The 18,308-nt window shown below is 41.2% G+C and overlaps 1 protein-coding gene and 1 long non-coding RNA gene across 5 annotated transcripts in view; one reads left to right on the top strand and one right to left on the bottom strand.

Annotated features, from left to right (window-relative positions):
- Positions 1-18,308, bottom strand: part of LOC131139239 (uncharacterized) — a 206,532-nt gene that overhangs the window by 109,118 nt on the left and 79,106 nt on the right. Inside the window, exons 2-3 of the long non-coding RNA XR_009132205.1 lie at positions 11,116-11,237; positions 4,812-4,910 (exon numbers count right to left, since the gene is read on the bottom strand). This is a non-coding gene — a long non-coding RNA (uncharacterized LOC131139239). The remainder of the gene's footprint in view (positions 1-4,811; positions 4,911-11,115; positions 11,238-18,308) is intronic.
- Positions 2,749-18,308, top strand: part of mafa (MAF bZIP transcription factor a) — a 72,850-nt gene continuing 57,290 nt past the window's right edge. The window contains exons 1-2 of one of the 4 annotated variants that reach the window (XM_058088631.1): positions 2,749-4,122; positions 11,048-11,135. In XM_058088631.1, the coding sequence (XP_057944614.1) occupies positions 3,128-4,122; positions 11,048-11,120 (1,068 nt within the window). In that variant the 5' untranslated portion in view covers positions 2,749-3,127 and the 3' untranslated portion in view covers positions 11,121-11,135. Of the gene's footprint in view, positions 4,123-4,292; positions 5,745-11,047; positions 11,136-11,176; positions 11,243-18,308 lie in introns of those variants that run through there. The other 3 variants (XM_058088629.1, XM_058088628.1, XM_058088630.1) reach the window with 3 other exon arrangements.

Here is an 18,308-nt window from a genome sequence, read left to right as displayed (position 1 = left end):
AGTGATTATTATGCCCATACCAAGTTTAAACTTCCATTTCCAATAGAAAACCAATAGTCCTGAAGCATATGTCTCATTACATGAGAAATACTTTACTTTAAACTTTATAATAACTGTGCATGTGTTTTTGAAATAGACTTTACTCCTTTTTGTTTCAATGTGTTTTACTCCTCAGGCATTTTCATATTAAGCATGTTTCTGTCCAGAGGTACGTGATAAATACCCATTAGTGTCATGCATGGTAAAATGCTTGTGGAAACAATGACAGACTGCATTAATGAGGCCACTGGTGGCAAAAAAAATTGCCACACTTGCCAGTAGTTCCTATCCTATTTAAAGTGGTTGCTATGGTTTCAGATGTATTCTATTACAAATGGCCAAAATAAATGAGACATCGCAGACATATTATATTACAAACTTATTTTTTTGGGCTCTTCCACATCCTCCAGTGCACTAGGTGGTTTGATTCCTTCTCTTCTCTCCGTGCACATCTCTGCTTGCTAGGCATCATCAATAACTTCAGCCAGCACAAAAGCAGCTAATTTAGCTCTGCCACTTTCTTCTGTCATGACTAATGAGCTCTCCCTTCGTTTGTGTATTAGTCTCGCTCTGCTGTGGACGTACCCCGGGGAACGGGCCACTGCTGTGCAGGTAAGCCCAAACAGATGACAGGGCAACAGCGTGGAAATAGAAACAATAGGCCTGTAGTTGAGATTTTGTCTAATCCAAAAATCAGAGTGCTGTATTGATGTGGAAACACAGGATATGTCTGCACTCACTTCATTGTTGTATCGAAGCTAGACAATATAAACCGAGGCACAACGTGTAACAGAAAAAGAGTTGAACAGAATGCCAAGTGCCAAGAGTTTATAAGGATTATGTCACAAAATGGGTCTTTTTTGCAGGGAATTGGCTAATTTAGCCTAAAATACACCACAACAAAGAACTGGATTAACATTAAACTGGAGACCTTCAGTGGTATGTTTTACCTGCACATTGTCTGATTTGTGGACATTAACATGTATGCATTATTAACTAATAAAATAAGGAACATGTTCACAAAACCACTCGCCTGTCTCAATATTGATACAAGGGAAACATGCTGGTTTCAGACTGAAACTTCCTTGGCCAGTGCCCTCATTTTGTGGCCATTTAGTAGCTTTTAGGCAGACAAAAGGCAAAAACACAACAAATCTAAAATACAACATTTCCTAAGAGTGGGAAACTGGCTAAATAGTCGAGAAATTATTTACAAGCACCATGTCAGTCAGCTTCACTCCCTTGCAGCATTTTTACTGAATGTGCCATGTGCCCTCCGTTTATTGCATTTTTGCCATTATGGAGCGCACAATGGGGAACTCATGCAAACGATACTAAATTCCACATGAATGCAATGCCATCCTGGTCTTGTTACTGCGAGTGAATGAGCATTATGGAGAAGACACTATCTTCTGACAGTGAAGGCTAAAAATGACTTAACAAGATAGGACATAAAGGTGAAAAGGGAGCAGCGCGGGGTCACATACTTGCAGTATTGTACAGCAGTCTTATGGCTGTGTTGTACACAAGTTGAGTGAAAAGTAGGAGACCTCTGAACTGAGATAAAGCGCAATGAAAACCAGCTGATTATATGACCGCCCTGCAACACTGGTGCTTAGATAAAATGTCACTTTATGGCCGTGGGATCAGTTTGGATGGAACACATGGTTCATGTTCACACACAATAACTTCATCTTAGATGGGTTGCTAATGACATAATGTGTATATTTGTAAATATTAGCACAGTGGAATACTGGTTACCACATCTGTAAGAGATCAGGTTTCAAATCACTACTAGAGTGTATGGAGTTTGCATGTTCTCCTTGTACTGTCCTGGTTTTTTCCCAAGTAGTTCAGCTTCCTCCCACAGCCCCAAAACATGCACGTTAGGCTAATTGGAGACTAAGTCGTCCGTATGTGTGAATGTGAGTGTGAATGGTTGCTTATTTATAATTTGTCCTGTGACCAGTCCAGGGTGTACTCCGCCTCTCACTTAAAATTAGCTGGAATGAGATCCAGCTCACCTGTGATCCAAGTGAGGACAGGTGGTATAGATAGATGCTCAAATTAATTTTATTATCATGTTAAATAGTTCAAAAATACATTAAACCTCATTGAAAGCTTGTTAGAAGTGATTTGATTTAAAAAAATAGTACCTGACATGTCCAAAAGGTGGCAGTGTTGAGTTTTATAATGGTGCGCAAGCACATGGCCCATCCTCTCAAATTAACTTTTTTTCTTCCTTTTCCAGCCACGTTCTCACATATAAACTGTAATAAATGCAGAAATCAATCACGCAACTCGGTCATATATGTTTTAAATATACATATGTATGTTATCAATTGGTTTGGACAGCACTATATAGCAAAGAAAAAGACATTAATTTCAAGAAACCTAAAAAAGTATTATTGCTCCAAACAGCAATGCATTAAAAAGCACGTGCTTTTTCTTTCCATTGAAATAATGAACCATGTGTATAATATAGTATTATACTGTTCTGCGAACTAACTCAAAAGAGAGGTTACTTCCCAGCTGAGTGTCAGCTGATGGTCTTTGACAGGTGACATGAGAAGGGGGGGTGCGGGGGGTTGGTGTGTGTGTAGTCGACTAATATGCTAATTAGCTCACGGAGTGTGCGACCCCATTGGTTCCTCATCCGAGACAATTTCCCACTTGCAGCCTGACGTCATGTGCGCTCTAAAGCTCTTAAACTGCTGTGTGATGCCTGTTTGGCAAAAATCTCTCCAGCGTCCACCCCTCTCCTGCTCGCTCATTCGCTCCAGGGCTGCATTGTGTGGCGATGTCTCCGTGAGAAAAAGGCGCGTGAAAAGTTGTGTTAAATGTTTGAAATACAACACGCACGCCGAGAAGGGACTCCGCTCCTTGTGTGCGCGGCACCGGCCGGCGTGTGTGCGCGACAGACTCCGCCAAGCAAGGCCAAAGTAGTCCAGGACGCAGAGAAACTCTTTGTGACGCCTTAAAAAGCAAAACTACCCAAAAAGTCAAACTGGCTCACGTTCTCGCCAACCAGCCCGGCGTGACAGCTGCTCTTCAGCCCGCTTGGAGGACTGTGAGCAGCAGCAAGAGGATGGCATCAGAGCTGGCAATGAGCAACTCCGACCTGCCCACCAGTCCCCTGGCCATGGAATATGTTAATGACTTCGATCTGATGAAGTTTGAAGTGAAAAAGGAGCCTGTGGAGCCCGATCGCAACATCAGCCAGTGCAGCCGCCTCATCGCCGGGGGATCATTGTCTTCCACGCCGATGAGCACGCCTTGCAGCTCGGTGCCCCCCTCCCCGAGCTTCTCGGCACCCAGTCCGGGCTCGGGGAGCGAGCAGAAGACACACATAGAGGACTTCTACTGGATGTCCGGTTACCAACAGCAACTCAATCCAGAGGCGCTGGGCTTCAGCCCCGAGGACGCGGTCGAGGCGCTCATCAACAGCAGCCACCAGCTCCAGTCGTTCGATGGCTACGCCAGAGGCCAGCAGTTCGCAGGCGCAGCCGGCCCGGGAGGCGCCATGGCCGGGGAAGAGATGGGCTCAGCCGCGGCGGTGGTGTCGGCGGTCATCGCTGCTGCCGCCGCTCAGAACGGTGCTCCGCACCACCACCACCACCATCACCACCACAACCACAGCGGGCCAGGAGGCGGCGGAGGCGGCCACCACCACCAGGCGCCCGGCGTCCAGTCCAACGGCGCCTCCGGGACAAACCACCCGCACATGCGCCTGGATGACCGCTTCTCAGACGAGCAGCTGGTGACCATGTCCGTGCGGGAGCTCAACCGGCAGCTGCGGGGGGTCAGCAAGGAAGAAGTGATCCGGCTCAAGCAGAAGAGGAGGACCCTCAAGAACCGAGGCTACGCGCAGTCGTGCCGCTTCAAGCGGGTCCAGCAGAGGCACGTCCTGGAGGGCGAGAAGACGCAACTGGTGCAGCAAGTGGAGCACCTCAAGCAGGAGATCTCCAGGCTGGTCCGGGAGAGGGACGCGTACAAAGAAAAGTATGAGAAGCTCATCGGCAACGGCTTCAGAGAAAGTGGTTCGAGCAGTGACAACAACCCTTCATCCCCGGAGTTTTTCATGTGAGTCTCCACATATTCGTGCAAAAAAAAAAGAGAAAAAGAAAGAGTTGAGTTTCTCAGCCCCGCTTTAAAAGTTTCCATTTGAACTTTTTTCCATTCTCCATTTGGCACAAATGCCCAATAAGAACTAATTTGTCAACTTTTTGTTTCATTTTGCACATTTCAAACAGGTTGCTCAAGTCTGTGACTGCAATTTAGATGTGGAGAGCTGTTTTTCATTCTGCTGGGACAAATTCTACCCAGATAGAACTCTCATTTAGTCTACTTTGTCTATCATAAACCACCTTTTTGTGACAATTCTTAGACTTGCTGTGTCTAAAGATCCAAGCAGAAGTGCATGCCTGCACTTAATTTGCCCTTTGCCATCTTTTTTTAAAGTTTGAAACCAGTATGCAGATACATGTTCAAGTGCATTCATTTGACATTTTGTTGTGTTTGCCAAACTTAGAGGATTGCCAGCCATTTCATGCATTTGCTTGTTAAAGGACTTTATGTATACATTGTTTTTCTCAAAAGAGGTATTGAACTATCCTGCATGCTGGACATGTATGTTTTATATTGTTTTATTTCACTTTGCTATGTATTTTTTATTATTTTGTGGGATGAGTCCAGCATGGCATTCATACTTCATTCCTGCCCCCCTCACTTTTTTGGGACAGCTATACAAAAAAGTGACAGGACTTTCCCACCTTTGTACAGTGCGACTGCGTTTCAGCTGTGTTGAAGTGCACCATCATCCACCGCCTTTAAGCTGCAGTGAATATGATGGAAGTTGATCAGCAGGGGTCCTGGTTGATGGGGGGCGGGGGAAGGAAAAGAAAAAAAGGAAATTAGCATTTGATTTTTTTTTACTGTTATTTAAATATATTCCCACTGTACATTTGACAGCATTTGATTTTGAAAGCCTAATATAAAGTACAAAGTTTTATAAATGTAAATTGAGAAACAGACAAAAAAGTGCCACCATGTGAAGATTGCTAATATACAGTTCACAAGCAAAAAGCATTTGGACGTGATTTGAAGCGACTGGCTGGGCTCCAGTGGATGCAGTGAGCAGGATGGTACATTGCATTTGCAGCATGCAGCTTCACTGCACAGTGAGAATCGACACAAATTTTCACAATCTTTTTTTAACAACTGAGAATGTGCTCAGCAAAGGTCGCTTGTTGTGCTTTTAATTTTTGAAGTATTTGGACTGAAGTGCACTCAACATTCTTGCCTGTCATCACAAGGCAGGGAGTTAAGAACAAGTATTTTCCACAAGTTATTTGGCCCGTGTTAGGTGTTTTGTAACATGCAATACTTTTATCATCACTTCAGGAAAAACGGTTGTGTTGACTTCAAAGAAAATTTGCTAAGCAATAACAATTCTAATAATTGATAATGTCTGGACATTGTTAGAAGGTCAGGGATTGATACCCTGCATGTACAAATGAAAAAAAAGAGGGAGCTCCTTTTGCTTCTTAAGAATATGTGAATTAATCTTTCTTCATACATACATCTAAATATATAAATATATATATTTTGCTGTGCAAAATGATTTCACTCACTAACCATATGTGATGTTCATATGTGCTCGTTTTGTCATTTCATACAATTAAATGATATGCAATAAATGTATAATTGCCTTCAATAAGTTTCTCACTTTTCTTTTATTTGTTCTCAGGATTGTGATCCCAAACAAACAACAAAAAACAATCAAGAGTTCTGCTGTACAAAACAGTACACCATTTATTTTTGCATTGCATGCATTGTTTTCCCCCAGACCACCCAGGAATATGGTTTTAGTAACTGGTATTTACACCAAATTATTATGAAAGAAAAATGGTGTGCTAAGTTGAGACACAATATTAGAAGCAGAGCTGTCCTGCATGTAAACATATTCAATACACATGCAACAGAGCCACATGACACATAAATTAGATGGAATCACACTGTGGCTTTTATTGTGTACGGTTTGATATGGATAGTAGTAAACACTAAACCATGTTATTTTGGCCTAAAAATGAAAATAAATAGCAATCAGTGAAATAATAATACATTTCAATATTATAGCCATGCTTTTTTTTTCCCATTACGAGCGATGGAGTGTTCTTTTTTTTCTTCTAATCAGAGTATGAATTCATGTTCATGTTTGTGTACATGAGTGCATTTCTCTACATGATGTGATAGGTGCATGTTGCCTATCCCCCCCACCGCATGTCACATTGCGTGTTGCTTGATCTGTTGTCAGGTTTTGGACAGTGTGTGCTCACACTTTGTTATTTGTGGATCTTTCAATTCCACCCTACTTCATCCTGTTTGGCAAAGGACCTGCATGGATGTTGGCTCAAAGCAGAGCCCGAGTTGAGGGGGATATACGGGAGGGGTGTGGGGGGGTGTCAGGCAGGGAGGGGACAGTCGTGTCAGGCATGTGAGGGGGCGCTGTAAAAGGTGCCAATGCTAGTGGGCAGAAGAAACCCAATCCTGTAATTTGTTTGGTTTGGGACATTTCTTTTAGATTCCTATTACTATTTCTTTAGAAAGTCACTGAACTTTTAAACTCTAAAACATACTGTTCAAGTTTTTGGACAGAGAAAGTCTCATGGGTATGCTTTTCCTTCTAATGGTTCCAGTACAATTACATTGATGAAACAGTGTCAGCAAACACTGAAGGCTTCCGAAGGCAGGTTGAGACTGGACTTTTCATGTAACCCTACAACTTTGACACTTTGCTTGTGAAAAGCCCCCCCAAAAAGCAAAAAACAAAACAAAACACTTTTTTATAAAAACTAGCAAAGCTACATATGTTAGAGTCCATCGCCTTTGTGTAGCTTTAAGTTGAATTTTACAACAAAAATGCATTGTGACTCCAACAAGTACAAATGTGCTGCACATTAGGTCATTTTAGGTACCCACGCCTGCTCTTATTGCAGTGATTTCCTCAGAGGTGCACGCTGTTTTGCACAGCCGACTGAGGGGAGAGACAGACAATAGTTGGGCTTGTGCTGAATTAAATGATTTTGCTGATGATTAATAGTAGTGTGGCCCACTAGCTCCTGCGATGTAGGGATGATAAATCGAGAGCGCAGCTCTGTGCAGCTGTGCCACTGTCGCGTCTTTGCATGCGTGCACACGCTACGCAATTCACAGCCAAGCCTCCTTTTTCCTCAATTTATCTAATTGCATCTATTTGATCTGAGCCACGGTGCAGCTACTTTCACATTTCAATGTAAGAGTAACGTATTCAAGAAGTTTAGGATGGATAATTGTTGTCCTTTAGTCCCATTCAAAGGGTATATTTGTGAATTCAAAGAAAGAATCTTTTTAATAGCTTTTATAGCCATGTGTTGGAGGTTTGCAGTGGTATGTAAAAAATGAAAATTGGGTTTCTGGTTAAGATGTCCTCTTTCAACTCGTTTGCATGCTCATTTTGATTGTTTCCTTGTTTGGCAAACATCAGTTCAAGCAAAAATAATAACACACGCATGTTTTTTTTTTTTTTAAGTATCTCCACACAGAAAAAATTCTCACAGACAATAAGTGAACATACGTACATTGCTCTGCATTGTATTCCTTATGTGATTATGACATTTGCAAGACAGATTTGGTTTACACAACATCCTCCTTTCTACAGAATTGTTAAAATCCTCGAAAGATGTGCTCCTCTGTCAAATTAAGAGGTTAAACTGTTTACTGATACGCAACATCATGCAACATGTGGCCAAGGTCTAAATCAGCCCAAGTCAGCAAGCAGAACGTACGTCATCAGAGACGTTTAATCTGTTTATCCTAATTTTATTTGATTTTTTCATGCAGCAGTCCTTCAGTTAGAAGCAGATGCAATACTGCTTTTATATATAGGCAATCTTTGATTGTTGGCTCCTCTGTTAAATACTTTGTGTTCCTGGGCTGGACAATCACTCCTCTGCACTTTTGTTGCGTTTGATGTAGTAGTAGTAGTAATAGTAGTAACATACACACATAAAGGCTGCGCCAAAAGTAGGGTGACAGTTAACACTTATACACTGTACGAGTTTGAAGTTTTTTCTTTTACATAAAGGTTCAGTTATATTTTCAATAATTTGTATCTAAACATCAGCAACCCAATTGAGGATATAAATAGACATAGATAATGGGTGGATGAATATCCACCTACATTCTTTTGGTGCACTACCACACAATCAGTCCGTGTGGACACGTGAATGTTTGCCCACTAATGTATGTATGCGTATCCGCTTGTCATCTTCTGGAGAGGACGATGAGTGGAGGTCAAAAGTGACAGTACAAAGGGTTGCTTTCAAAGTCATTAGAGTAATCCCTGCCCTGGGGATTCCATGCTCATTTCCTTTACCCAGAACCCACCAAATGAGATGGACAAGCACATCCGACATGCCACAGAAACCAGTCAATTCTAGATTATTCACATTTTGTTTCCCACCCATTTCCTGTCTTAAACAGCTATGCTTTTTATTGGACTTTGATGCGTCATACCGCATAAGTAAAAACACAAGCACAATGTTTGGTTGAGCAACAGAATATCGTTAGCTCTAGTTTGTTAGCAGGTTTATATTGGACGACTTATTAAGAATGTGACCTGTGATAGGAGGGGTGTACATACCTGTCAACTCTCCCATTTTCACTGGTGCCCTACAGTTTTCAACTTGCATGAAAACAAAATAATCCTATCCGGTTCTGCCGGAATGTCCCTTCTTTCCCTCATTTTCCCTTATTTTTCAGGATAATTTAAAATTTTCCTCTTATAACTAAATTTGTTTTTTTTTTTATTCCACTAATTCAAATAGCTCACAGTTGGGTTGGAAACTATTTGGGCATTACTCAGCAGAGTCTCCGCATGGTTGTAGATAACCACAATGTACCCCACCAAACATCCTTGGGGAAATATTTTATGCCATCTTATAGCCAATTTGTAATCAGACAACAAATTGGTTAAATCAATAAATAGAGTAATTGTTATTTTTTAAGTATTAATGTTAAAGAGACGAGAGAATCTCTGAAAGTTCTGAACTCCTTTTTCCTGTTTTACAGCAAAATATTTTTTATTGTCTCAGGCTCTCATCTACACGGTCATTGTGTTCTGGATGACCCGAAATGGAAAATGGCTTGCAGCATTGGCTTGTCGTTTTTATGTAAAACCATGTCACCGACCCATCATCCCCTCGTTTCTGTCACATGACCAGAAGTGAGCTTTGATAAAAAGCCAACATAATATTTGAATATTTCCACTGACACATTCTCCTAATATTATACTGTCTTATTCTCTAAAATGACCCACAGGCGTAATTCTACTTCTCGTCAGTCTAGATGAGCCCTGGAAAGACGATGGACTTATGCGCATGCGTTCTTTCTTCTTCAGTGGCCCATGGTTCTGTCTGTTTACAGCGCTGCATGAATGTGTGCCTTGTATATTACATTCTTGTCACCCAGTGATCAGTTCCCATCTGGATGCATCTATTTACTAATCTGGCACAGGGTGGACACTGACTATTTCAACCCGTGGAAAAAATACATAAATAAAAAATAAAAAAAACATCCCAGCAGCCTTCCCATGTGGACAGGGCCTAATGCTGTCCAAATCAGGAATGCCTGAGAGTGAATGGAGCAAACTAGTTGAGATTGAATCACCAGCACCTTTTCTGTTTGAAGTCACGTAGCACACTCTATTTTGCCTTGGTTTATTATTGTGCTTTATGACTTGCTTCACACAAACTTTGAGGCACATAAATATCGTGATACGTGTCTTAAATATGCAGAGTTTAGATAAGAAGTGTCTTGAATGGCAGTCACATCTGCGGATTGTTTTTACACATTTCCAGCAGATGATGAAGATAATGAAAATCCTGTCTCCTGTCATTCTATATGAGCGAGATAGAGTGCGGAAAAACTAAACTCCTTTAGAATTAAACTGACATCAGGGATCCATTAAGGTGCTTATTCAATCTGAGAATGCTTTAGCTATTTCTATAAATTTCCTCTTTTTTTCTCCTCTCCACAGAGGGAAGTCACAGTGTGCTTCAAATAGACATTAAGCGGATACGTGTGGTGTCATTAGAGAGTTGTCCTTGAAAGACTGGCTGCAGGTTATGTTGGTAATGAGGTGCTCGGGACCTGCTGTGGTAATTTTATATGTCTGTAAATGGACCCAGACCAAGAGCCGGTGACTTAAATAAATGCAACACCATCCCTCAGCAAATGCACATAACGGTGAATGGGTTCCAAAAACTGTGAGTACACAAAAAAAAGGCTATTTATTATTTGAATGGGAAATATTTTGAAGCTAATTAAGAGGCCTCTGTTTGTACACAATCAGTAAAAGAGATTTATGTGGCACTTATTTGAAAATGCAATGATTTAAACTTTCCTTTAGTGCAGTCTATTTTCCTCTCTGGGCCCGTTTGGCATCCCTGCACAGGGAGCAGAGATCTAAGCGAACATTTCCACATAACATTTATTGAGCGTCAGAGGAACTCTGAACACACCTGCTCTCCTACTTTGAGGTGTGCTTTTAGAGGGGGGTGAAAATGAAAGTGTCTCTCATGAAGTGTCAGCAGCAAAGACCAGAAATGCCAAGCGTCACAGTTCATTTGTCTGTGTGATAAATTTTAGTCCCTTATAGAAGAATTAATTGTGAAATTTAATAAGCTGAGCAGGTAAAAAAATATATATATTTTGTCTTCTGTGTGCAGAGACACACAGTGTGGTTAGATATTTTGTCTCTGGTGGTTAGAGTGTTTTGATGCATGGGGCTCTGCCTGTAAAGTCTATTTGCATGCAAATTTTTACATTTCCCTCTGCATCACACACTTACTGTGATGCATGTACTGTATTCCACGAGACAGACAAGGTGAGAGGGAATCTCTCTCTCGGAGTGGAACTATTTGTTTCTTTGTGATTGTTTGGTGCATTTATTGTGTGTGTTTGACAGGGTGGCAGAGAATGACACATGCTGGAAGAAACAGAGGAATGAGAGCAAATGGTACAGTGTGTATTTACCTTGATCGTCATTTATCCTCTCTTGTGTTTTTTTTCTCCCCAATCTTATCTGCTCCTCTAGGTCATCCAGAAAATTCCTCCATCTGTGATTTCAAACCCCATTCCTCCGTGCCCTTGGCTTCCTGAGGTAAAAACACATGTCTTTCAGTCTTTTTTGTGTGTGTAGAGTGGAGAGTCCTGTCGCGACAATAGCAGATATCTTTGATTTATCCTGTCTCAATACAATTAATATGCTCAATGATATATTCAACTTGAATGTGATATATTGTTACAGGATTATTTTAACCTCGTCTAGGGCAACAGTGTATTTTCCAAATCTGAAATGATGTGATAGCAAAGGTGCCTGCATGGCGGATTCAATCATAAATTCTAAGTATAGTTGTCTCACCACTTTGCGGTTACAATTTCACAGCCTCACTCTATCACGGTTTTTCAAAAATATATTAACAAATAAATCGTGATGTTCCAAGGTTGAATGTGTCCTTTTGTAGATGAAAAAATATTCACATTGAAGCACTTTTTGTGTATTTTTTTCACCTCATTGAGCATAAAAAATTCAAAATAAACTAAAATCCAAGTATAAGGCATTCAGAAGACACTGTGAGTGATATGTAGTATTTTTCTTTGGTCACTAGATGTCAGTAATGCTGCTGTAATGTTTGGTGATTGGCAGAAAAACAAGCTTTTATTGCAGGTTTGAATTTTCTCACAATAATGCCTAATAATAAAAACACAGACTACAATTTGAGACATAACCCACAGTAAGGTAAAAATCAACTCTGAACCCCAGAAAGCACTTTGTGTCCAGCCACTACTCATCTCAGCATATTATTATTATTATTATTTATGTCTTACATGGCTTATTATTATTTCTACTCTATTGGGTAATACGATTGTAAAGGTGACTAGGATTGCTATTTCATGTCTAAAGGGATAGCAAGCAAGCAAGTCCACTATGTATCTGAGGTATGCTGTAGCAGGACTCCATTTTTTGTAGTGTTTTGTTTTGTATATGCACACAGATTTACACATACACAACTTCCCAGGCACACACAGTAAAGCGCGATGCATGCAAGTCGATCCACTTACAGCAAACAATCCCCATTGCTTCCTATGGGAAAAACCGTTTCAACAATGAATGTCGATGATGAACAAATCAGACATTCTGCAGAAATTGTTTTACTGTACTGTGCTACTTGATTTCCGTCTAACTTCCATTTCCCATCTTATTTCAATCTTGGGACAAACTAAAAAGTACTGATATGTAATCGTTATCCTCACCAATTAACATTATGCATACCATGCTTTCACATGTAGATTTGTTGCATGTTGCATGTGCGACTATACATTTGATTGTGACCAAATAGTCAAGGTGAAGTGTGATCAGCAGCTGGCCGTTCTCCAGCTTTACTTCACTTCAAGAGTTGAGGTAGCATAAAAGCCATCAAGAAAGACAAGGACAAATCTTGCATAGATGAAGTGTTTTCAGCGATCCCCTCCTTCCACACGTCATCACTGTGAATTAGGTGCCCTATGCTCCCAACTGAGGGGTGGGGAATATAAACAATGCCAAGGCAACGGATGTTAAACGAATTAAAGTGGAAAAGCATGAGGATGTCTATCTCAGACGGCCTCGTAAATCTCCACGCCCTAGCCATGTCGCTGTAAGGTACCGAAGCGGTGCTCTGACAGCCTGGCAGTGGAGCGCGGAGGGGCCGCATACGGTGTGGTCCGCTCCATCGTTTTCTTAGAGGTTTCAACCATGCGAGAGGCACGTCTTTGTTTTATGCAAAGTATATGAGGAGAGGGGAGTGCCAATGAGCAGTCGAGCCACGTAGCTCCAGGGGGACAAGTTGAATGATGGAGATGGAGAGCCAGGTCTTGGTGTCCTTGCCTGGGGAAAGTGTGTCCTGATTCCGGCCAGGAATGCACAGACGCGACCAAAATGATTGTAACTCTACCTAAAGCCACTCTGATATTTGATAGGTGAGGAGTCGAAGACATGTTAACCTCCCTATGGGACTGGACAGTGTGGGTGGAAGTACAGACACTTCAAGAGTTCACCATGCAAAAAAAAAAAAATGCTTGAGCTCCCATGAGAGCTAAGGAACCCAAGATATGCTGACACAGATAAACCACCAGGTGTGTGTACGCTTATACAGTATATATAAGTGTGTGAAAAAATGTGAGTGGGATATGAGTGCAAATATAGATTGCAGCCGGCGTGTGTGTGATCACATAAGCATTCTGTAAGGGGCAAACACACAGTGAACTGACGTCAAAGAAATTGCCGCAGGAGTCCGATTGCTACATTGCCTCACATACCTGTGTTGCACTTGAACACACCACAGAAACCAGATGACAGTCTTGTTCAAATATTCAAACAATTAATGGCCATCCATGATGGTCAAAAATAGTACAAAAATAGGTTTTAAATGATGCATCGTAAAAATTTTCCTGATGTCTGACAGGTGTAGCGTCTAATAAAGTGGAGGAGGAGGATGGCTAAAGAAGAGTCAAATTTTTTACATTAAAAAGTTAACCGGTTACACTCAAGAATATTCGACCTTCATTGTGAAATCTACTTGCAATGTTTATAAACTTGCAGTAGGTCACTATTTTTTTTTTTTAATTGGTCAACTATTGAAAGTTTCTTCATTATGAAATGGTGATTTACAATAGAGGGTTGTAACGATTAACATGACAGGATGATGATGTGAAGGTCTATTGCATGTGTCTCGGAGGAGAGTGTCATCACATGAAACACTAAATCCAGCTGGTTTTGCGGTACACATGCATTAATTAGTCTTCCGCATGCTGAAATCTTTTACACTATATTGTGTGCAATGTCATGCATTTTGATGTTCAACCTTGTGCAAATGAATAGGCAAATTATTTGCAGCATTTTGGTGGGTTGAACATCTGTAGAAATTGAGGAAATTGTTAAAAACTCTGAGAAGGCAACCAGGCCTTTCTACTACATTGAATGGTTAAGTTATCTCCAACTCTCCTCACAAACAATTTTTCTTCCCTTTTCGCGTCTGCTTGCTTTCTCCCATAATGGGTCAATTTACCTAAGCTGACCAACCAATTAGACCTCTGCTGCAGAATGAACAAGCTCAATCGGCTGGAAAAGCACACCATTCAGACCACTAAATGATGACCTATGCCTAATATGAGGGGCTCACCCAGGTTTCACCAAAAAAACACCTTGCTGTCACTTTTGGTCAAAATTACCCAGTTCAAAAATACCACTATATCAGTTTGTTCATGTCAGTCACACATACTCTGAACAGCGTGTATTTACAGTAAGGCTTCTATCACAGCGAGGTCTATTTGTGGGTCCCAGGATGTTGCGCTCTGCAATCGAGGGCAGGTGACATCGATCCAGATTGACCTCTCGTGTGGAGGGGAAAATTAATGAGACAGGCAAGGGTGCAGAGGCCTTAGAGAGACAGAAAGGGGGTGTGCAGAAATACATAAACAACCTTCTGGATGATTAATCCAAGACTGGGTGCCATCCCACCCTTCCGCCTTCTCCACTTGCCTCTCAGGCGAGAGGGAGAAACCGGACACTTCACTATTTTTAGTCGTGATGACCATAAGACAGTTGAAAGTTAAAAATAAAGCCAACCATGTACAGTGAGATGGGAACAGTTTTGCGTCACTGCCATACATCAAGCACACATTTTTCAGTGTAAGCTTGAATGTGCAAATATGGGGAAGGCGTATGGCTTCATTTGTATGTGAAGTGCTACTTGTAGCGTGCTTGGGCTGCACTCCACTTTACTAATTATTTCCGTGAGTTCTCAGTGAGAAGCACCTCTTTCGCTCAGAGAAGGCAAGCTCGGCAGTATGTGCTTAGTCAGCCCAACTCTGGGTTTGAGATACTGTTGGGTCTCTAGTGGACTGTCAGGGAGGCGGAGCAGCCGGGGACTTTGGGGAGAAAGCATCATTACCCATCATTGAAGGGGAGGGGGGTAAAATGCAGCAGTTGGGGACATTTTTGTCTGCAATGGACTAAGTTGATTGTTACCTACACAAAAATATAAACGCAACACTTGTGTTTTTGCTCAAATTTTTCATTAGCTGAATTGTATCCATTCATTTCTATGCCACTTATTCTCACTAGTGTCACAGGTATACCTATCCCAGCTGTCTCAGCTGGCGTGAGGCGGGGTACCAACCAATAGCAGGGCACAGAGAGACAAACAATCATTGAAAATGTATGATTTTGGAATGTCGGAGGAAACCGGAGTACCTGGAGAAAACCCACGCATGCACATGGAGAACATGCAATTTGGGGAAAAAGAGGAAAGTCTGTGATAGGCTGGCGACCAGCCGAAAGTCAGCTGAGATGGGCTCCAGCATATCCCCTATGACCCTAATGAGGATAAGCGGCATAGAAAACGGGTGGATGGAAAGGGAATGTTGCAAGTCCACAAGTGTGAGTCACAAAATATACAAATGCAGGAATGCAAAGGCTGGCTACAGAGTCCAGTCCAACTAAACGCAAAACACAATAAGCAAGTTGGTAGAAAAAGTCCATGGAAAATGCAGCAAACCCACACAACAGCAAACAATAATGTGGCTACCAGCAGAGTCCCAGGTAAACTAAATCATAGCTTGATTAACAATTACCAGCAAGTGCTTCTGCCAGCAAATCTGCACATGATCCCAAAACAGAAAACCAAAAAAAGAACACCAAACAGGAAACAAAAAAGAAAACCCAAAACTAACTGTTAGTTATACTACTTTAAGTTTTTGTCTGATCGCCTCCTTCCACACTTTGTGTTGCTCCCCACAAACAAACATCCTTCCGTCACCTTCCCTAATATCACATTTACCTCTCTTCTTCACATTGCACCAGCTTCCCTATATCCCGTCTCCCAACATCACACCACACACACACTCACACACATACACGAACACACACACACACCTTCTCCACTCCCATTCTCTCCCTCGTTAGCTTGATGAATGGCTTCACTGCAGGGAAAGTGCTGATTTTCATCCCTCTGTCTGATTTCTGCTGGCTGTTATTAATTTCAAACACTCAGAGAAAAGCAAGCGAGTCGATAAATAAGGAAATGAACACACTTCATCCTGCCATACAGTAGCTCCCGTAGTCAGTCACCCTCTGCAGATGCGAGACCTGCATTTAGAAAGCTCAAATACACACTGGAATCACAACAAGCTTCGACATTTTGTGTCACAAACCCCAGCAACGATGCTTGTGCATGTTCCTATTTATCAGCATCAGAGCATATATTATATATAACAGAAGAAAAAGAGAGGACAATATTGTATGAAGTGTATACATGCAGTGACAATGGGGAAATGTGATGAGAGGCAGGGTTACATAGAGGCAGCAGCCAAATGAAGATATGGAAATGCACATTTAACTAGAGTATGTCATCCACACTGTAATTGCATTACTCACACATACACACATCTGTATAAAACACATAACTCCCAGAGACATAGAGCCATGTATCCTTGTTGCTAATGGAAAGAATGTTTCACTTCATATGTATCAAATTATTAAAAAAATATGTTTATATACACAAGCGAAAAAAGGAAAAAAAGCATACACAGTCTGTTTCGTGTCCAGTTAAAATACCGTAGAATATCTTGAACATATGGTAATACATATCATTATGGTGTATTATCCCTTACGCAAGATAAAACCGTGGTTGTTTATCGTAATAATAAGTCAGAGGGGAGGGAAATAGGCGTGGAAAGGGAGAAAAAGGCGGGAGAACAGAGGTGAGGAAAGAAGAGGTGAGAGTGGAGGTCATCAGTGTAAATGTATGGAGGACGAGAGCAAAGAAAGGAAATTAAAAAAAGAGTGTAGAGCAGAGCCTGAAGTGCAATGGAGCCTGTAAGTCTGCTCCAAGGCTCCGTGAGTGTTGACATAACTAGTGTATTTATTTACAAACCCGACTTGCTCTTATTGTTAACTCGTACACCAGGGTGCGTTGGAGGAGGAGAAATCAAGGGAGTAAATATTTGTCTCATACTCTCTGGTTAACCAGGCAGAGGAATGCTCTGTAACTGTCTTAGAGTTGATTTCCTCATGGCAATGCATATGCTATGAGGTCATGATAGCAGTGTGGGGAGAGCAATGAGTTCCCATCTGATGGTCTCTGGTTGCAAGTAGCGGGCAGCAGTGTAGGATGACATTATCGGAAGTAGCTGCTTATTGATATGGAAACAAAAAGAGACACAAAGAGTAAGAGAATATGTACTTCTCTCAATAGAAATGTCCATCAGCTTGGGTTACACCAGTGGTTCTCAATCATTTTCTGTCATGCCCTCTCCTTCCCCCCATTTGAAATACTGATAAACTGATAATATCTATTTATTTATCTGTATGTAACTCCAAACTGAAACAAAAGAGAGCAGAGTTTCGCTAATGTCCCATGATAAACCATAACAACTCCCACTAGCTGTTTGTATGGTGCTATTTTTTTTTGAGGTATGGTGCCTGAAAACATGTTTCTGAAGTATTCCTACATTACAGTGTAAAATGCTTTCTACTAATTAAATGGAAGCTCTAAAGTTGAATGCAAGTCACATCATGTGAAATTCAAACCAATTTTCAGGAAGAAAATGACTTTTTTTTATAAATTTGAACTTACACTAATTCAAACTGTTTGTGGTGTGTGACGTGATATCTATACAGGTTTACTGGGTATTAAACGCACAAAGTGTTCACACAAATCATGTAAAATAACCACATCCTTAATGGTGCAAATCCCCTTATCAACCCTCACCAGTTCGGCCTTGTCTGACTTAAAAATGGACCCAGTAATTGAAAACAGACTAAAATTGCATCTGGCAATGGCACATCTCCACCTGGTGTTGTAGTCAAACTTTGGATCGAGTGCAGTTGTGATTTTTATCATAGACAATTATTCAGTTCCAGTTAATTTCAGCCTTTTTAGCGAAAGTTAGCAGGAAAGCAATCAAAGAGTGCAAACATAAGCCAAGAATGTACAATTTGTCATTACTAAAATCAATGAGTGAATAAGTACAGGCTAGGCTTTTAATAGCTAAAAGGAGCTAAACGTTTCATCCATGATGTGAAAATGTAAAATGATTATATTGCCACATACGTAAAGCACAGAATTACAATCTACAAGAGATTTACCATATATTAACACTCACTTCCAAGAATCTGAATGAGG

The sequence above is a fragment of the Doryrhamphus excisus genome, chromosome 12, assembly GCF_030265055.1.
Source record: "Doryrhamphus excisus isolate RoL2022-K1 chromosome 12, RoL_Dexc_1.0, whole genome shotgun sequence".
NCBI classification, from domain to species: Eukaryota; Metazoa; Chordata; class Actinopteri; order Syngnathiformes; family Syngnathidae; genus Doryrhamphus; species Doryrhamphus excisus.
This window is presented reverse-complemented; position numbering and strand designations above follow the sequence as displayed.